The sequence below is a fragment of the Vombatus ursinus genome, unplaced genomic scaffold (assembly GCF_900497805.2).
Source record: "Vombatus ursinus unplaced genomic scaffold, bare-nosed wombat genome assembly UNPS02014798.1, whole genome shotgun sequence".
In the NCBI taxonomy this organism is placed as follows: Eukaryota; Metazoa; Chordata; class Mammalia; order Diprotodontia; family Vombatidae; genus Vombatus; species Vombatus ursinus.
The window spans coordinates 10,016,996-10,035,634 of record NW_020954576.1 but is presented as its reverse complement, the minus strand read 5'-3'; the positions used below and the strand labels follow the sequence as shown (position 1 = coordinate 10,035,634).

The following is an 18,639-nucleotide window of genomic DNA, read 5'->3' as shown; positions in this document are numbered from 1 at the left end:
TTTTTTATCATCTTGCCTTTGCAAAGCCAGGCTGTCCCTTCTGCTTGCAGTGCCCCCCTCCTTCTCACCAACTCCAATCCTTTGTGTGCTTCAGAGGTGACAATTAGATAACACCTTAAGGTTTGTTGAGCACTTTATGTAAGTTGCCTCTTTTGGTTCTTTAACATGAAGGCTTTCTTAATGCACCCACTGCAGGAGCCTCCTTCTTCCCAATCATCTCCTGTCTCTTGTATACATCTGTGTATATGCATGTTGTCTTCATGTACATAGAAGCTCCTTGAAGATGGAGACTTTTTCACTTTCCCTAAGACAGTGCTTGACACATATTAAGCATTTAATAAATGCATATTGATTGGTCGACTGTTGATGAAATAATTGAGGAGAGTGTATTGAGAGAGAAGAGAAATGGACAGATCTTCTGAGGTTTAAAAGAGGAATTCATGGAGCAAATGGAGGTGAAGTTGTACTCTGATACAGCTGCTGTCCTGGTACAAGATTTCACCCCCTCACACCTGTACTATTACAGTGGTCTGCAGTAGTTACTCCCCATTCCAGTTCATCCTCCACTCAGCTGCCAGAGAACTGTAAAGGCAGCATGGGCTGGGCAGATCAGGCATCTACCACTATTTGATCACCATATCCCTTCAGACTAGATAGCCCAAGACCTTGAACTCAAGAGCTTTGATAATGGGAATATTTCCAGCCCAGGGCTTGAAGCTCATCCTGGGAGGCAGCTCCTGTTGAAATGTAGCCCGGCACATGCTCATATAGGTGATACAGCCATATCTGCTGAAGACACAGAAAAATGAAGCTCTTGTCACCAAAGTCTTTAGAACTGTCAGATGGTTCAACATTAGAAATAGATATGATCTTATCAATGGAAATGTCATTTTTTCAAAAAGCATTACATTTAAGAAAAGATGTGACTTATCTGCTTTTCTGTTGTACACTGAGAACTGTGGGACTTTTCCATCTGACTTGGAGCTGAAACCTTCCATATATGTTATCTTCCCCCATTAGAATATGACCTTCTTGACAGCAGAGGCTGTCTTAATTTTCATTTTGTATTCCTCATGCTTAACACAGTGCTTTGCACCTAGTAAGTGCTATTTAAATGCTTCATTCATTCACTCACTCATTCACAGAACCTGAGTTGGAAGGAATCTTAGGGACTATGTAGGCCACACCGTATCTGAACAAGAATCCATCCCCTCAACAACGTATTTGACAAATGGTCATCTGTCCCTTACCTCAAGGTTTCTAGTGAGGGACAGCTCACAGTCTACCAAGAAAGTCTTTTCCTCTTATGGATAACTGATTTTAAGGAAAGTTTTCTTAACATCAGGTCTAAATTTTACTCTTTGAAGTGCTAGTCCATTGCTTCTAGTTCTACTTTGAGTCGAGAAGATCAAATCTAATCCTTCTTCCATATGACAACATATGGTAATACTTGAAGAGTGTTATCATGTGTACTCTCCTCTCACCCTGCAAAGTCTTTTCTGTAACATCCCCAGTTTCTTCAACTGATCCTGATATGGTGTGGTCCCATGACCCTCCAACTATGTTGAGGATTATCCTTTGGACATTCTCCAGAGGCTTTAGATCATCCTAAATGTGTGGCATCCAGAATTGAACATAGTATTGCAGATGTTATCTAAATGTGGAGAAGATACAATAGGACTATCCTCCTAAGTCAGTAATCTAACATTTATTAAGGCCCTACTTCATGCCTGGCTCAAGGCCCCAAGGATGTAAGTAGAAAAAATGAAACAATCCCTACTCACAAGGTACTTAGATTCTGATAAGGGGAGAAAAGTTCATATAGAATAAATATAGAAAGTAAATACAAAGTAGTTTGAGAGTGAGGGTACTAGCAGTAGGGTTCAGGAGAGATTTCATGTAAGAGGTTATAGATAGGAATTCCATATGAGGAGGCAGTGGATATGAGAATTCCATATGAGGAGGCAGTGGGTATGAGAAAGAAATCCATTCTAGGCATGGGGGAGGGGGTGTCTCATTTCAAAGGCCCTACGGATTGGGTGAGAGGTACGGAGAAAAGGGCAGTTTGGCTGGATAGCAAAGTGCTGGAGGGGGAGAAATATATTACAAAGCCTAAAAGATAGATTGGGACCAGGGTATGAAGGACTTTAAAAGATAAACAGTGGAGTTTATAGTTTGTCTTGGAGGCAATGGGGAGCTGTTGGTATTTATTGAGGAGAATGGCATTGTCAGATCTCTATTTAAGGAATGTCACTTTGGCAGAAGTTTAGAGGTTAGACCAGAGTAAAGATACACTTGAGGCAGTGGAGACCAGGAGGACATTGCAGTGATCTAAGCAGGAATTGTCTAGAGCCTGAATTAAGGTGGTATCTGTTTATATGAAGAGAATTGGTTAGGTGTGAGAGCTTACAATCCATTAAAGCCTGTGCCCCCTCCCATTTCAGATAGAAAGTGTTCTAGCCATAATCATATCCATCATGTGCTTAGGAAGTTGGCTTTTTTAACTCAAGTATAAGACTATATTTATTGCCATTAAATTTAAATTTTTTAATAAACATTGATTCTCTCCTGCTAAAAATCAGTGACTCCATAGTAACTGCCTGTAAGAATGAACCAGTACTCATAACTGTTGACCTCTTCCAACTTGACTCTTATCTAGTAGCTGTGGTGACTACCCTGAATATACATGATTTTGTACTTGGAATTAGGTGGATCCCTAGCCTTCCTCCCTCTCTCCCTTCCATCTACCAGTCTAGTAGCTGTTAAAAAAAGAGAAATAAGGCTAGTCTGGCATGCTGTTTTCTTTTTTCATTTTTTGTAAATGTTTTATTGATGGTCTTTTCTTCTTTTTTTAACTTCACTGTCACTTCCGTATGATTCTCCCCCTCTCAATAGGGATTTCTTTTAAACCAGATTAGCACAATGGCACAGTGCATAAAGAAGTGACTTCCATATCAGGAAGGCCTGGCTTTACATCCTGTGCCTTCCACCTACTGTTATATGACTGTGGGCATCAGGGCCTCATGTGACTCTTCAAGACTATGTATAAGATGCTGATCTGCTTTGGTAGAGAGTGTTCTTCATTGAGAGCTCCTCACAGATAAAAATCAGAGATATGGCGCAAAAAAAAAAAAAAAAGACAAAACAAATCAACACATTAGCCTGAATGGCTGAAAACACTTCCCTTATTCTGTACCTTTAATCCAAAACTCTGCCAAGAAGTAGGAGACACAGTCAAGCCCACTGTTCTGTGGTTTGTCTTTCTGCTGTCTTCCCCTTTTGGAAAAAATTTGAATAACTTTTTGTCTCTAGCTAGAGTAGTTTTATGGAAGCCGAGGGTTAAGAGAAGAGCATTGAAGCCAAGGACATTTGGCAGAAAAGAATCCTATCAAAAAGCAGTCTACAAAATATGAGACTTATTCTTTCTGATGATACGTTGGCCAAAAGATTCTAAAAATTAGTTGGCCCTTAAGCTTCCTGAAATTATACTTAAAAAAAAGTTTTTATTTAAAATCTTGATGGGGTTTTTATAATGTTAACCTTATATTTGTTTTGCTTTTTTACTTTATAGATTTTAGGAAGTTCTGTCGGTTTTGTGGAAAGGGCATACAAATTTTTTTTAAATACCAAAGTTTGTTAACCTAACATGATCATTGTTTATAGATGTCTTGTGAGGAAATCAAATATGAATGTCTCAGATGTAATGATCTTTCTCCTATAGTCCAGAGGAAGAATCTTCATCATCCTCCAGTGACGAAGATGAAGATGATAGGAAACAAATTGATGAGCTACTAGGAAAAGTTGTATGTGTAGACTACATAAGCTTGGATAAAAAGAAAACTCTGTGGTTTCCAGCTCTGGTGAGTATACTTAATGTAAAAAGATTTCATTTTCAGTTTTCTAAATATAAAGGGGAAATAATGCCACTTTGGAGGATGTGGGGAACAGTATTCTTTATACCAATTAGTTAACGTAGGTTTTATTTTGGTTTATTTTGTTTTAGTGGTGAAATAATCAATTAGATTTTAATGTATTTCTCTAAATTTTATTGTAATTTACCTGTGGACTTGGATCCTTTTTTCCCCTTCATTTCCTTAAAACATGTTAACTATTTTATTACAAATAATGACTTTTTTTCCTTTTCTTTTCCTTGTCTGGTCAGCCCATTCAGTTCACTTCAATTCAACCAGCATTTTTTAAGCACCTACTATGTATAAAATACTATACTAAGTACTAGGGCTACAAAGAAAAAAGTGACGGTCCCTATTCTTAAGCCTACTTTGTATGCATGTTAAAATAGTTTATATCTAACTCATGATTTACTTATGATTGTGTTACTAAATAGCAATAGGCTTTCTAACAGTGGCTAAGCCTGTATTGTGTTCTTTTCTTTCCCCACACTGATTCTGAAATGCAAAGAATTAGAGAACAGTGGAGCTGGACTTTTGTATTTAGAGCAAAAGATTTAAAACCTTCTCTCGTAAATCAAGAGTTGTACTTCTATATTTATCAACATTTAGATTTCTTTTACAAAATGTTTTCTACATTTGTGACTTTGAATACCAGAATACCCTTTCATTAGTGTGAATACATATGGAATTGTCATTTTAAGGAGAATAAAAATATTTTTTAAAATTGATCTCCGTTTATGTTTATTGGGTTTTGCTTTCAGAAGCCTCTGGTATTAGCTATTAGAATGGTGCTATAAATATTATTTCTGTACAGTATTTGCTAAGGAAAATAGGGATTTCAAAAGGTCATGGTAGGTAATACGAACCTCTTTTTAACAAACAAAATAAAGAATTTAGAAGGTGACTTATTTACTCTTCTCTTGGCTTTAACTTTAAGCAAGACTACTTCTTTCTGGAATTTTTTTCACTTTTGTTGCTTTCCCAAACAACTGGAAGGAATAAATAACTTCAAAATTTCAGTTGAAATGTTAGAATCTTTCTCACTCTTCATTATTTTGTATTGATAAATAGAAATTTCCTTTTCTCCCTGATAGGGAGGGAAAAAAGTGTTTATGTTATACATAGACTTTGCCATATTAGAAGCAGTTATTTCCATAGTCACCTGTGGTAAAAAAATGTTTTATTAAGAATGCCTGAGTAGATGTCTTCATGAACTAACTAAGAAAAGTTGGAACCTGCTAGAAAATGACTCGCCACCTTTCTGAACAGTGTATTCTGCCACCCCTGATACTAAAAAAAAGTTTAATAATGAATAAATTAGCAACTTTTATTCATTACATATTTGCTTGTGTGACCTAATATTTCTTATTATCAATACGGTAAGCTTTAATTTGGTTTTGAAAGATCAAAGGATCATAAATGTAAAGCTGGAAGGGACCTCAGAGATCCCAGCCATTTCATTCAGCATATGAGGAAATTGAGACTCAAGGAGATTAAATGAACTGCCTAAGGTCACAAAGGTAGTAAGTATCAGAGATGGAATTCAAGCCCAGATCTCTGAGTGTACAAGCCTGTGTCCTTTCTACTGTACCAATGTTTTCTTAGTGTTTTTTGAAAAAGAGTATTAGCAAAGGTAAATTTTTCTATCAGAAACTTTATTGAAGTTCAGAAAATCTTATGAGGCTCCACTGACTCAAAGAACCCCAGAAAAGTTTGTTTAGTCTCAATACCAGTCCCCTTGCTCTTTGGCTGAAGTGTTCTTTTTACCATACTTTATGGACATCAAATGCTGGTATAATCTTTCTTTATTTTCTCCCTTTTCTATTAGTACTTATATTTGTATGTATTAGTCTTATCAGGGATATTTCAGACCATCATTTTAATAAGCAACTTTAATGTAAACTTGGAAATATGTTGAGCAACTTACCTTCTCTTTCTCCTTTTCCCCTCACAACGACTGCCACATCCCTTAATCCAAGTGATTATGTGCATTCTTTGGTCACATTTATTGAATGATACCTTGTTATTTCCGTAGCTAATGAGACAAGTTTAACTTGTTAGAAAAGTAGGACTAAGTACATAATAATATAATAGCTAACATTTATGTAGCTCTTACTATGTGCCAGATACTGTGCTAAGCACTTTACAAGTTTTATCTCATTTGATCCCCACAGTAACTCTGCAAGAGAGGTGCTATTATTATCCCCATTTTACAAATGAGGAAACAGAAGCAAACAGAGGTCAAATGACTTGAACATGGTCACATACTAGTAAAGTGTTTGAGGTCAAATTTGAACGCAGGTCTTCTTGACTCAGGACCTAGCGCTCTATTCACTGCACCACCTAACTGCTATAAGTACATGTATTTGTATAAAATGTTCCTTAAAATGTCCAGTAGATTTTTTTGCAGTTATATAAATAAAAGTACATTTGAGCCTGGCCCGTAACATTGTCCATAGAGACAGAGTGAAAGAGTAGGCAGAATGCTTGGATTAAGAATCAGAAAGGGGTTTTAATCCCAATTCTGACAGTTGTTTAGTTGTTTTTCAGTAGCGTCCTACTCTTCGTGACCCCATTTGACGTTTTCTTGGCAAAGTTGCTGGAGTAGTTTACCATTTCCTTCTCCAGCTCATTTTATAGAGGAGAAAGCTGAGGCCAATGGAGTTAAGTGACTTGCCCCAGGGGTCATATAGCTAGTAAGTAACTGTCTGAGGCCCGGTTTGAACTCAGGAAAAGGGGTCTTCCTGACTCCAGGCCCTGCACTCTATCCATTGTGTTACCTAGCGGCCCTTCTGACACTTAGTATTGTTTCTGTTAATCCTGGGTGAATTAATTAAGCTTTCTGAGCTTTAGTTTCTCACCCATAAAAAGGGTTTAATAGTAGAGCCTGTATTATAGTTGTGAGAATCAAATAAGATAATGTGTGTAAAGTACTTTGCAAACCTTAAAGCTCTATGGAAGTGTCAGATATTAATAATTGCCCTGGGTTCCTTATCATATCATGAATTCATACTATCTTATAGGTGTTATTGCCTTACAGCAGTCTTTTAAATATCAAGTAATTACACTTTGTATGGAACCCAGACCGATTTTTACCAAATACCCTTTAATGATAAACAGTATCAAGTTCAAGCGGCATATGCTCACCTTAGTTAGATGTGCAACAATTTTAAAATATTCATTTTAAAATACTTCTTTGAAGTATGATAAAAGGATTCATATTTGATGGCCAACTTCTTAGAGAACTCTGTACTGATTTCATTGGGCCCTGAAAAGTATTACAAAGCCTCCTCAGTAAAATCCACAGTAGTTTGAAAGAAATTGATATACATATTAAAAACCAAATGGATAGAAAACTCAGCCCAATCCTTTCACTACTTGCTTCCACAGAGGCCCTTATTTTAACATCACAATCACAGGAAAATTAAAATTACATGTATTTTTTAAGAAGGTAGACAACTTGAGTGCCTCCACCACTCATATGGGGGTTGGGGGTGTGTGTGTGTGTGTGTGTGTGTGTGTGTGTGTGTGTGTGTGTGTGAGATATATCTTTTCCTTTTCTAACCTTATTTTGAGTTCCTCTTGTGGCTGTTTCCACCTTTGTTACAGTTCCAACTCCGTTCTCCATTCTTGTATAGACCTTGAGCTTGTTTCTGTCTTCATTCTCGAGCGCCCTCTTGAAAGCGAAAGCATAACCCTGAGCCAAACCTCAAATAAATCAGAGCTTTAGAAGAAAGATAGGGCCAGATAAATTAATATTAAAAATGCCTCCATGTAAAGTCAGTGATCATTTCTTTGACAGATTGGCATATTGATGTGTGATTTTTAAAAATCTAATGTATTTTAATTCTAATATTTTATGTGATATGTTTTAAAGGTGGTTTGCCCAGATTGCAGTGATGATATTGCAGTAAAGAAGGACAACATTCTAGTTCGCTCTTTCAAAGATGGCAAATTGTAAGTAAATTTGTATTACATTCAACAATCTCCACATGCAATTTCTTGTAGCATTGATATGCTGAATTGTTTCTTAACAATATTACTATTTTGAGTGACATTTCATTTCAAGTTTAGCAAAAATAATTATTTTTCAACTCTTTATCCACTTAACCCAAAAGCAGTAAAGGAGAGTTGCCAGGTTATGTAGTGTTTTACATCATTACTTAATGATCTAATCTAGCTACAAGGTATATTATCTCTTTGCTTAACTGATTTTAGTTTTCCTTTCTCAAATAGTTCCCTATTAGCTATCTCCCCTTATTACTGTTAACATAGGCATATGGAAGCATGACTGAAATTGTTAATATGATTTTTATAAATAGCATTTTTTCTTTCTTGTATAAAATATCTAACTATATGACTTTATAATCTCAAGTTATTTTTAGTAGTTATAGTGACATCTGTTGGCTGAAATTATAATGTGTGGAGTGTACTACTAAATTGAGTCTTGTGCAGTTGGGCTTAATATGTTTTATGTAGGATATGTAATAGTTTGTGAATATTTTTTCGTTTAGAATTTTTTCATAGTTGAACTTTGAATCATTATGTATTTGCTTGTTTAAATGGTTACATAAAAGAACAGTGTGCACAATAACTATAACATTATAATGAAGACAACACTAGAAGATAACCAAACATAAGCTTTACAGATTGGTTTCAAAGTATTAAATTTAAAGAATGTCTCTTTCTGTTATTTTTTTTTTTAAAGTAAGCTTCAAAGGTAGATAGTGACATATATTGTCAATTGAGCTTACTTTATTAAACGTTTTCCTTAACTTTTTTTGGAGGCTTCTTTTGTCGGGATTTTGTTGAGAAGTAGCTCATATACTGATTATAGCTATTAAAAATATCAATAACAACAATATTAAATGTTTAGAGAGTCAAGCTTTTTGACTTTCTTTAAGACTAAATCTTCTATAAGGTGTCTATACTATGGAGGTAGCAGAGTCTTTTCTGGTGTTCAGCCTTATAATTATAAGTTCAGAAGTTTGATTTTTAAAAATTGCTTCATCTAGGAATAATTAAGCTCCAGGAAACAGATTCACACTAAATAAACTAATGACTCGTACACAGAGCAGTGCTGGAGATAGAAAGAGAAGTAATTGTGGTTTCTGCCCTCAAAAAACTTAACTAATAGAGATTAAAACATATACACTAATAAATGTACCAATTAGAATAAATGAATAAGAGGAATATAACATGCTTTGTAATCAAGATTGTTCCCTTCAGGACACGAAATTATAGAACTGAAGATTGAATGGAAAGCATAAAAAAATTAAAGTGGATGCTGCTGAAAAGTTAATTTAGCCTGGTTGTTAAGATATCAAACCATAATTTTTAAAAAGTGACTCTTGAATAAGAAAACATTGATATCCAGAGTAGCTTTCTCCCAAGGTGGGTCCAGTCCTCACCCCCAGTGTCATAGCCCCAAAAATTATGTTCTCAGCTAATCAAAGGGTGGGAAGATGGGTCAGATCCCACCCATGCAATAGCTGTGGGGCTTGTCTCCTATGCAGCCACACTTGTTCTTCCCTCATCATCTCCTAACACCTTATTAGATTATGAGTTCCTCCAGGGCAGGGGCTGTCTTGCTTTTCTTTGTATCCTAGCACTTAGCACAGTACTTGGCACTTAGACTGACACTTCCCCCCCTCCCACTACTGTCTTTTCACCAGCCAGTTTATAACCTAATCTCACTACTTTACTTGGGCCTCTATGAGGTGCAGTTGAGCAGATGCCCTGGGAAGTTCCTTCTACTCCTTACCTTACTCATCCTATGTCACCCATATCTCCTTGTGGTTGGGCAGGTACCTCTTAGAAGATGTGTTCAAAAAATGTTTATTGAGGGGCAGCTAGATCACGCAGTGGATAGAGCACCGGCCCTGGATTCAGGAGGACCTGAATTCAAATTTGGCCTCAGACACATAACACTTACTAGCTGTGTGACCCTGGGCAAGTCACTTAACCCCATTGCCTAACCATAAAATAAAAAAAAAAAATTAAAAAATGTTCATTGATGCAAATGCACTTTCAAAAAAGTTTGAAGGTCACAGCAAATAAACAGTACTAATCATTAAATTTGTTACTTTTTCCTTAGATGCAGTAGTATAGATGTATTGGAAAAATGAATATTTTTTTCTTTTTAAAAATATATTCCATGAATAACAGTATCCCTCTACAGGCATTTATTATTAGCATGTTTAAATGTCTAAAATTATAACTCACCTTTTATATTTAGATTAATGCTTCCTTGATGAAATCTGAGGTCATTCTAGTTTTATCAGCAGCATATATCTATACAACATCTCTCAGGTTGGGTTACTCTGACTTTTTTAGGTGGCTTAGGTCATCCATTCTGTTTCCTCTTGTCAGCTTTACTTCAGAGTGATATTTTCTGACATTCTTCCCCAAATTGTTTGGATGTCCCCACTTTGTGGCTTGAAACCCCTTATATACTTTCATTGTAGATGTCAGAAATATCTACCTTTGTTTTTCTTGTCTCTATAGTTTTTCAGTTTTCTGGCCTCTAACTAATCAGTGTATTTTTCTCTATTTAAAAAATATATACATATATATGTAGTACTTCAGTCCCCAGAAAAGATGTCCATGAAATTTCTAGTGAAACCTCACCAAAACCTGATGCTGTATTAAAACAAGGTAAGAATAGTCTTGTATATTATTTTGTAATTTTAAAAATAAGAATACTTTAAAAGATGAAATCTTTTTGACTTTTAAAAATGCTTTGTCTTTGAAGTTTATATATGTGCACATATATTTATATGCATATATCTCTGCATAGATAGATAAATGTTTGACTCTAACTGTTCAGTTTAGAAATAGCATGATTTGATTTTATATGCATAGTTTTTTTTGTTTTGTTTTGTTTTTAAAGCAAAGCTTTCCAAAATGCTTTATACTTTTTTTGACTTCTCAAAGTTAGGAAAGATGGTCTATCAAATAGTGGGTGGTAGAAAGAAACAATTTCATAGCATCTTCTATACTACTACAACCTGATTTTGCCCAGAGTCTTTATAAGTATTCTTGACACTGTGAAAAGGAGATGAATACAGTGGTGATTTGTTATTTAGCATTAATGACTTGACATGTCTTTTCTGAAATACTGTAATAGGTAACTTTCACTGAAAGTTATACAGTTTGTAGCATACAGTTCTTTATTCTGAGTATTTTAATAATCAATAATTTTCTCCCAATTCATGTTTAGCAAATTTATTTATAAATAAATTTATTAATATCTTTTGATTTTTTTAACATCACAAAAATTTCTCCTTGCGTTTTCCCTCCCATCCCCAGAGAGCCACCCTATATAACAGATAGTATTTTTAAAGTCAGAAGAGGGGAAAGATTATAAAAACTAATCAGCAGATTAGAAAAGTCTGTAAATAAATACAGTGTACTACATTCATGAATCTCTCATCTCTGCAAAGGTGCAGAAGTATCTTCTCGTATGTCTTCTTCAGAGCTATGCTTATTCTTTGTAATTTTGCAGCATTCACTTATTATTTTTGTGTGTGTTGTGGTTCTTTCGGTTTTCATTGTGGTAGACATTGTGTGTGTTGTTTTCTTGACTCTCCTTACTTCTCCTCATATCGGTTCATATAAGTCTTTCCATATATTCTATTATTCTAATATTCTATATTCATATATTCTTCATTTCTTACAGCGCAGTAATATTCCATTAAATTAATGTACCAAAATTTATTTTGTCATTCCCCAGTTAATGGGTTGCTTCTTTGTCTTCCTTATCAGTTTAATTATGCGTGGTTTGTCTGAAAAGCTCAAAAAGTTAACTTCATAAATTGTTAGTTTTCTTATGAAAGGTCAAATCCCCATGTATGTTTTAATTTGGACTGATTGTTAGCATAGCCTTAATTCAGGCTTGATAAGATATATAATTTAATTTTACCCATCATTTTCAATTGTTGCTTTCTTCACTAATGATTTTGTTATCTGTCCTAAAATTGCTAGTGTTTGAATTCAGTAAATGAGTTTCTGATAACAGTGCGAATAAAACTGATGTTTATACTCTGAATGATAATACTGACATCATATATTCTTTTCATAAAATGTTCAAAGTGTTAGACTGACTAGTTGCCTCTTAAGTTTTTGTTAAGTTTCTGAAAATTATATAAGCATGCTAAACGCATGAAAATAACCCTTAACTCGTATCTGTGTTTGAACCTAATTTATCTTTAGATTAAAAAAAAAATCATCCTTTTTATATATCCAGGCATATTGTCTTTGATTTTTAAAATAGGCATTATTTCTGATTTTCTTATAGCGTTTGACCATGCACTTGAATTTCATAAAAGTAAAACTGTTCCCAGTAACTGGAAAACGGAATTGAAAGAGGACAGCTCTAGCAGTGAAGCAGAGGAGGAGGAAGAAGAAGAAGATGATGAAAAAGAAAAAGAAGATAATAGTAGTGAAGAGGAGGCAAGTAAAATCTGATAATATTTCTAACTGTAAATAACAGAAGGTATTCCTTCTGTTTGGCATAGTTGGCATAAAGTATTTTGGCAGTATTTCGCATAAAGAAACTTCACTTTTTTTCAGGGAGATTCAGTAAGCATAGTGAATTCATTTTACATAGATAGTATTTACCTCTAATATGTGAATTATTATTTTTCTTACTATTTACCAAGTTAATAGCATATACTTTCTGCTCTGTAAAATTAATAACATTGTAAAGTTAGCAATATATTTTAAAGCTGTGTTTAAATTCCTCCTACTTACTGATTGTTACTGTTTGATATGAAGATTTTTGGCATCAAAATTTTTTGTGACTGTTTTACCATTAATAGATCATTTGCTTACCTCAGATCTCTCTTTGGTAAATTTACAAGTAGTAAGCATACTTGTTCTCTCCGTGACTATTTCACATAAACTTAGAAATTTCTGGTAAGAGGGAACTCACCAGGAAGCTCATTACATTTTTGTCACCTTTGATTGTGTTAAAGTTCTTCCTTATACTGAGCTGAGATCTTGTTTCCTGTACTGTCACAGCCATTGGTATTAGTTCTGCTTTATGGAACCACATAAATTGTCTGACTTCTTTTCTACGTGACAGTCTTACTATTTGAATAGAAATGTCATATTTCTTCTAGGTGATCTCTTGTTCAAAATATATCTATCTCGAGGGCAGCTAGGTGGCGCAGTGCATAGAGCTCTAGCTTTGGAGTCAGGAGGACCTGAGTTCAAATCTGGCCTCAGACACTTGACACTTAACTAGCTGTGTGACCCTGGGCAAGTCAGTTAACCCCAATTGCCTCACCAAAAAGCAAAAAAAAAACAAAAACAAAACAAAAACAAAAACAAAGAATATATCTATCCCCAGTTCCTTCTCATATGACATTTTTCCATACCCACCAGTTATCTTCCTCACCCTCCTCTGGGTGTACTCCAGTTTGTCCATGTCACTTCTAAAACATGACATCCCAGACCAAATGTAATACCCCAAGTGTTGTTTCATCAATGCAAAGAACTTGGGAACATTGGTTTCCTTACTCTGTACCCTATACTTAATGTAGCCTTTATTTTTTTGATATACTGCTTGATACGTGATATTCATTTAATAAGTACTTTTTCATTCATTTAAGCAGAAATATCCCACTCTAGACTCATTAAGGTTGCAGTGAATTAAAACCCCTAATCATTTACGTATGAATGCCTGCCTTGACAGTGCAGTTGGCTTTTTTTTTAATGTTAAGTTTTGGACCTCCACAAAATCCTACTCCTATGCCCCATTATGATTATATAGATGATCCTCAGTTTGTCAGACTATGCCAAGGTAGTGCAAAGTGTGGCAGATTCTACTCTGTTAAAAAGGCTTCAGGTATGTTCGTGATGGTAGACTGCTGTCCAAAAATGTAGCTAAGGACAGAGAGGCACATCCTTCACTAGTAACCTGGCCACTAGATAATGAATTCTTTGACTATGGTAACGTACAAAACAAAAGAGAAATAGAAAATGACCATATTATCTTCTCTGTTGCATCCTACTTCTTCTTCAGTAATATTGACTGAGGGCAGAAAAGGAGTCAGAAGGAACTAAAGATCATATAGTTTTGAGACCATCTATAAATATTAATCACTTATACTTGAAATGTGAACATCTTGACCAGTTATCAATAATTGGTCAATTTTTGACCAAAAGAGTCCATTTGGACTCTTAACATGGTATATTCCCTATTTCACTATATTACAAAGTAAATATGATCAGAATAAAAACAGTTTGCAAACAGTAGCTGGACCAGACCAGATATAATCAAAGGAGACCTCTGTTGAAGGTGACAGCCTTTTCTGGGGATGGAGAGATTGATTCTCAGTGTTCTAGAAAGAGGTGAAGATACCAGACAAATTATTTTAAAAAATCATGAACACTATTCCTACCAAAGAGGACATCAATAACTACCAAATCATGTGCTTAATTTCTCAAGTCTGAAGAACTTTTATGAGAAATAACCTACACCTTTATCAAGGGCATGCTTGATGAAAGTATAAGAAAAGAACAGGCATGGTTTCAGAAATTAAGTTCTATATCAGCCTAAGTCTTCATAATTACATATTTGTTTGAAAGCCACAGTCAGTATAAGTTACCACTCACTGAGCTTCTTGTTTGTTGATTACAATAATAATAATAATAATAATAATATTTTGGAAAGCAAAACACTACCATAAAGGTATCTTCCATACATAGTTTAGGTTCATATAGCATTCCCATAAAAAAAAAAAGAAGTGAGATAACTTTGTTTTAAAAACCTTCTTATTATGTTAATGTACAATGAGGAATAAGATAGGGACATGTTTGCCAAAAGTGTTTATTACTGTCATGGAGACGATCTGTTATAGAGTACAAATCAGTGATGAAGTCCTTATAGAAATGATATCCTCTAGATGTTCACTTTTTGCAGTTGACATTATTCTGATGGCATCAAGACCCAAAACATAGAGTCTTCTAAATCTTTAAAAAAAAAAAAAAGTCAAAATAATTCTGCCTAACTTTCCACATGAGAGAAAAAAAAAGAGTGGGTGAAAAATACTTAGTGACTAACAAATCAAGTCAGTTAGCATTTATTAAAGGTCTGCTATGTACCAAGTACTGTGCTAAGCCCTGGAGTTATAAAAAAGGCAAAACAAAACAAAAAACCAGTCTTTGCTTTCAAGGAGCTCACAATCTGATGGGGGGGACAATGGGCAAAACAGTCATGTACAAACAAGATATATACAGGATAAATGGGGGGCAATCACAGAGGGAAGGCACTAGTATTAAAGGAGATCAAAAAAGGTTTCTTGTAGAAGGTAAGATTATAGCTGGAACATGAAGAAAGCCAGGAAGGGCAAGAGAGAGAGATGAGGAGAGAGAGAGAATTCCAATAAAGGGGACAGTCAGACAAACTGCTCCTAATCAGGAGATTGAATGTCTTGTTTGAAGAACAGCAAGAAGGCCAGTAACACAGGATTGTAAAGTATGTAGGCTGAGAAGGGAAGACTAAGGAGTAAGAAGACTGAAAGGGGAGTAAGGGGACAGATTATGAAGTGATTTAAACACAACAGAATTTTATATTTGACCCTGGGGATGATAAGGAGCCTCTGGAATCTGTTGAACACAGGAGGGTAATATGGTCAGATTTGCACTTTAGGAAGATTAATTTGACAGCTTTGTGGAACTTGGAATGGAATGGGGTAAGACATAAATCAAGGAGACCAATCAGCAGGCTAGTCCCATCATGATATGATGAGATCCTACTCCAGGGTATTAACAGAGGAGAAAAGGAGCAAATATGATTGATATGACAAAAGTAGAATTAACAGGACTTGGAAGTGGATAGAGTATTTGAGAGTGAGAGAAAGTGAGGAGTCAAGAGTAAAACCCAAGTTGCAAACCTGGGTGACTGGGAGGATGATGATAACCTCAAAGGAATAGAGAAGTTCAGAAGAGGAAAGGATTTGAGGGAAAGATAGTTCTGTTTTGGACATGTTGAGTTTTAGATATCTACACAACATGCAGGCTGAGATGTCTAGTAGGCAGGTTGAGATTTGAGATTAGGAGACTGGGACTACCTGAATAGATCTGAGAATCATTGGCATAATGATGATGACTGAATCCATAGGAGCAAATAATATCATTAAGCAAAATAGTAGAAGAGAAGAAGAGAAAAAGGCTATGTCAGATCCTTTGCGGAGCAGCCACTTTATTTAGGCCTCAACCTGGATGAAGATCCAGCAAATGAGTCTGAAAGGCAGTCAGACAAGTAGGAAAAAAACTAGGAGAGAATAGTGTCACAAAAAAAGCCTAGAGAGTATTAAGGAGAAAGGAGTGATTAACAATGTCAGAGGTAACAGAGGTTAAGAAGAATGGTTTGAGAAAAGGCTGTTAGATTTGGTAATTAATACATCATTAGTAACCTTGGAGAAAACAGTTTCAGTTGAATGATGAAGCCTGAAGCCATAATGCAGAGTTAAGAAAGTGTCAGGAAAGGAACTGAAGGCACAGATTGTTAGTAGCCTCAATAACTTTAGCCATGGAAATTGAGGAGGGAAAAATCAATGGAAGATTTTTTTTGAGGATAGGGAAGACATGAGTGTGTTTGTAAGTAGCAGGAAAGCAGCCAGTAGGCAGGAAGAAATTGAAGATAGTTAGAGGGTCGGCTTGATAGAAAGGGCAATCTCCTGGAGAAAATGGGGTATAATTGAATCATTTGTGTGTGTAGAAGGGGTTTGACTTGACAAGAAGAAGGACCACCTTTTCATATTAGATGGGTGAAGGAGGAGATCATGGCAGAAAGCATTTGAATGATGAGAAAAAAGGAGGAGAAGGGGAGAAAAGGTAGCTCTTGGTGAATGGTATCAGTTTTTTCAGTGAAATTGTAAAAACAAGGTTCTCAGACAGGGTGGGGAGAAGGAGAGCCATGGGAAGTTTGACACGGGATGAAAAGGTTTGGAAAAGTCATTGTGGCAAGTGAGATAGTGAATCAGGGAATTGTAAAAGGATTGCCTTTCCACATTGAGGACTCGATTGAGATTATGTAACATAAGTTTGTCGTGAATTTAGTCAGCATAGTTTGTTTGTTTTTTTGCCATAGCACATGATTTTCTCCAGCTTTATTTAGCATGATGTGAGTAGGAGCTGAGGCAGTGAATGGTGAGCGTAATCCAAGACTGAGACTTGGCAAGGCAAGATCTTCAGTGGGATAAGGGGGCAAGGAACTTGAGAGAAGCAGACAGTATAGAGCTGAACTGGTTCACCAAGAGGTAAGGATGGGGAAGAGAGGGGAGTATAACTCTGCAGGGGTGAAGATCTGCGAAAGGACTGAGGGATTGCAGGTCGTACAAGGCCAATAAACAGCATTAAGGATTTCACAGTAGAGAGAAATGGAATGACAACAGATAGTGATCAGATCGGGGAATTTCACAGTTCCGAAAGTGATGTTTTAGTGGGTGATGACAAGGTCAAGGATATGAACATTTCTGTGTATAGGTACAGTGGAGTGGAGGAGTAGGTTATGAGAAATGAGTTAGTTGAGAAACTGGGAAGTTAGATGTTTAAGGAAATGTCAATATATATTTTGAAGTTCCCTAGTATTAGGTCAAAAATTGAGGAGAGGATAAAGACAGCCAGGCACTGAATTTGTTGAGAAAAGAAGTGTCCTGGAGGTCAGTTAGACAATAGCTAACAGAATCTTGATTAGGTGGCAGATATGGATTGAAAAAATTTCAAAGGAGGAATGAGAGGTTACTGAGTCATGGTAAGAGAAGGAAAGGCTAGAAATAGCAGGTGGGAGGAAGGTGTATTTCAATTCCCCCAGCTCAACTAGTGAGTGGGAGAGTTTGGGTGAAAATGCAACCAAGTGTTGGAGGGTGGCCAGAGAAGCTATGTAATCAGGAGAAAGCAGGGTCTCAGTGAGTACATGAAGATGGATAGAGAGGCAAAAGAAAAGGTTTAAGATGAAAATAGACTTGTTACCTATGGAACAGATATTACAAAAAGCACTATTGATAGAATGAGTACCTTACAGTGGGATATTGGGGGTGGGTGGAATAAAGAAGCAGTCAATGGGAGATGGAAAATAAGGTTTAAACTTTGACAGCTGAGGTTCAGAATCTTGGAAAGGGAAGGAATTGACAGGGTGAGAATTCATTAATCATTGAAGAATGTGTTCAGGTAGGTTATCATCATTCCTATGGGTTCAGCCTTGTGGTGGAACCATCCCAGAGCTTTGGGACAGCTTTGCTTAACAGGAAAGTAGAGAGGGATTAAGGTGAGGTACTCATTCAGGAGTAGGCTCAGGAAAGGCAACTGGGGAAGATGCAATTGCAGGAGGGAATGTGATGCATTGTAAATGTCTAAACTATGATGTGCATTTGGATGCGCAGTCTGTTAGATATAGTTAGATATAGATGGATAGACATAAAGATAGATAGATTATTGAATCTGTTATCTACTTCCAGATCATCACCCCTGGAGAGCTATACTCCCCTCTCTTCCTCATCCTTCTCCTTTGGTGAACTAGTTCAGCTCTACACTGTGTGCTTCTCTCAAGTTCCTTGCCCCCTCATCCTATTGAAGGTTTTACCTTGCCAAGACTCTGTCTTGGATTACATCCACCATTTACTGCCTTTGCTCTTATTCACATGCTGCTGAGCAAAGCTGGCAAAAATCATGAAACTACACTTAATAAATCCATGACAGATTTATGTTACATAATCTC

The 18,639-nt window shown here is 36.0% G+C and overlaps 1 protein-coding gene across 5 annotated transcripts in view; it reads left to right on the top strand.

Annotated features, from left to right (window-relative positions):
- Positions 1 to 18,639, top strand: part of LOC114049727 (AT-rich interactive domain-containing protein 4B) — a 196,399-nt gene that overhangs the window by 103,979 nt on the left and 73,781 nt on the right. For all 5 annotated transcript variants that reach the window (XR_003569903.1, XM_027871108.1, XM_027871110.1 and 2 more), the window contains exons 8-11: positions 3,722 to 3,860; positions 7,789 to 7,868; positions 10,492 to 10,568; positions 12,211 to 12,365. Coding sequence is in view for 4 of the 5 variants with exons in the window: in XM_027871108.1 (XP_027726909.1) it covers positions 3,722 to 3,860; positions 7,789 to 7,868; positions 10,492 to 10,568; positions 12,211 to 12,365 (451 nt within the window). In the remaining variant the exon portion in view is untranslated. The remainder of the gene's footprint in view (positions 1 to 3,721; positions 3,861 to 7,788; positions 7,869 to 10,491; positions 10,569 to 12,210; positions 12,366 to 18,639) is intronic.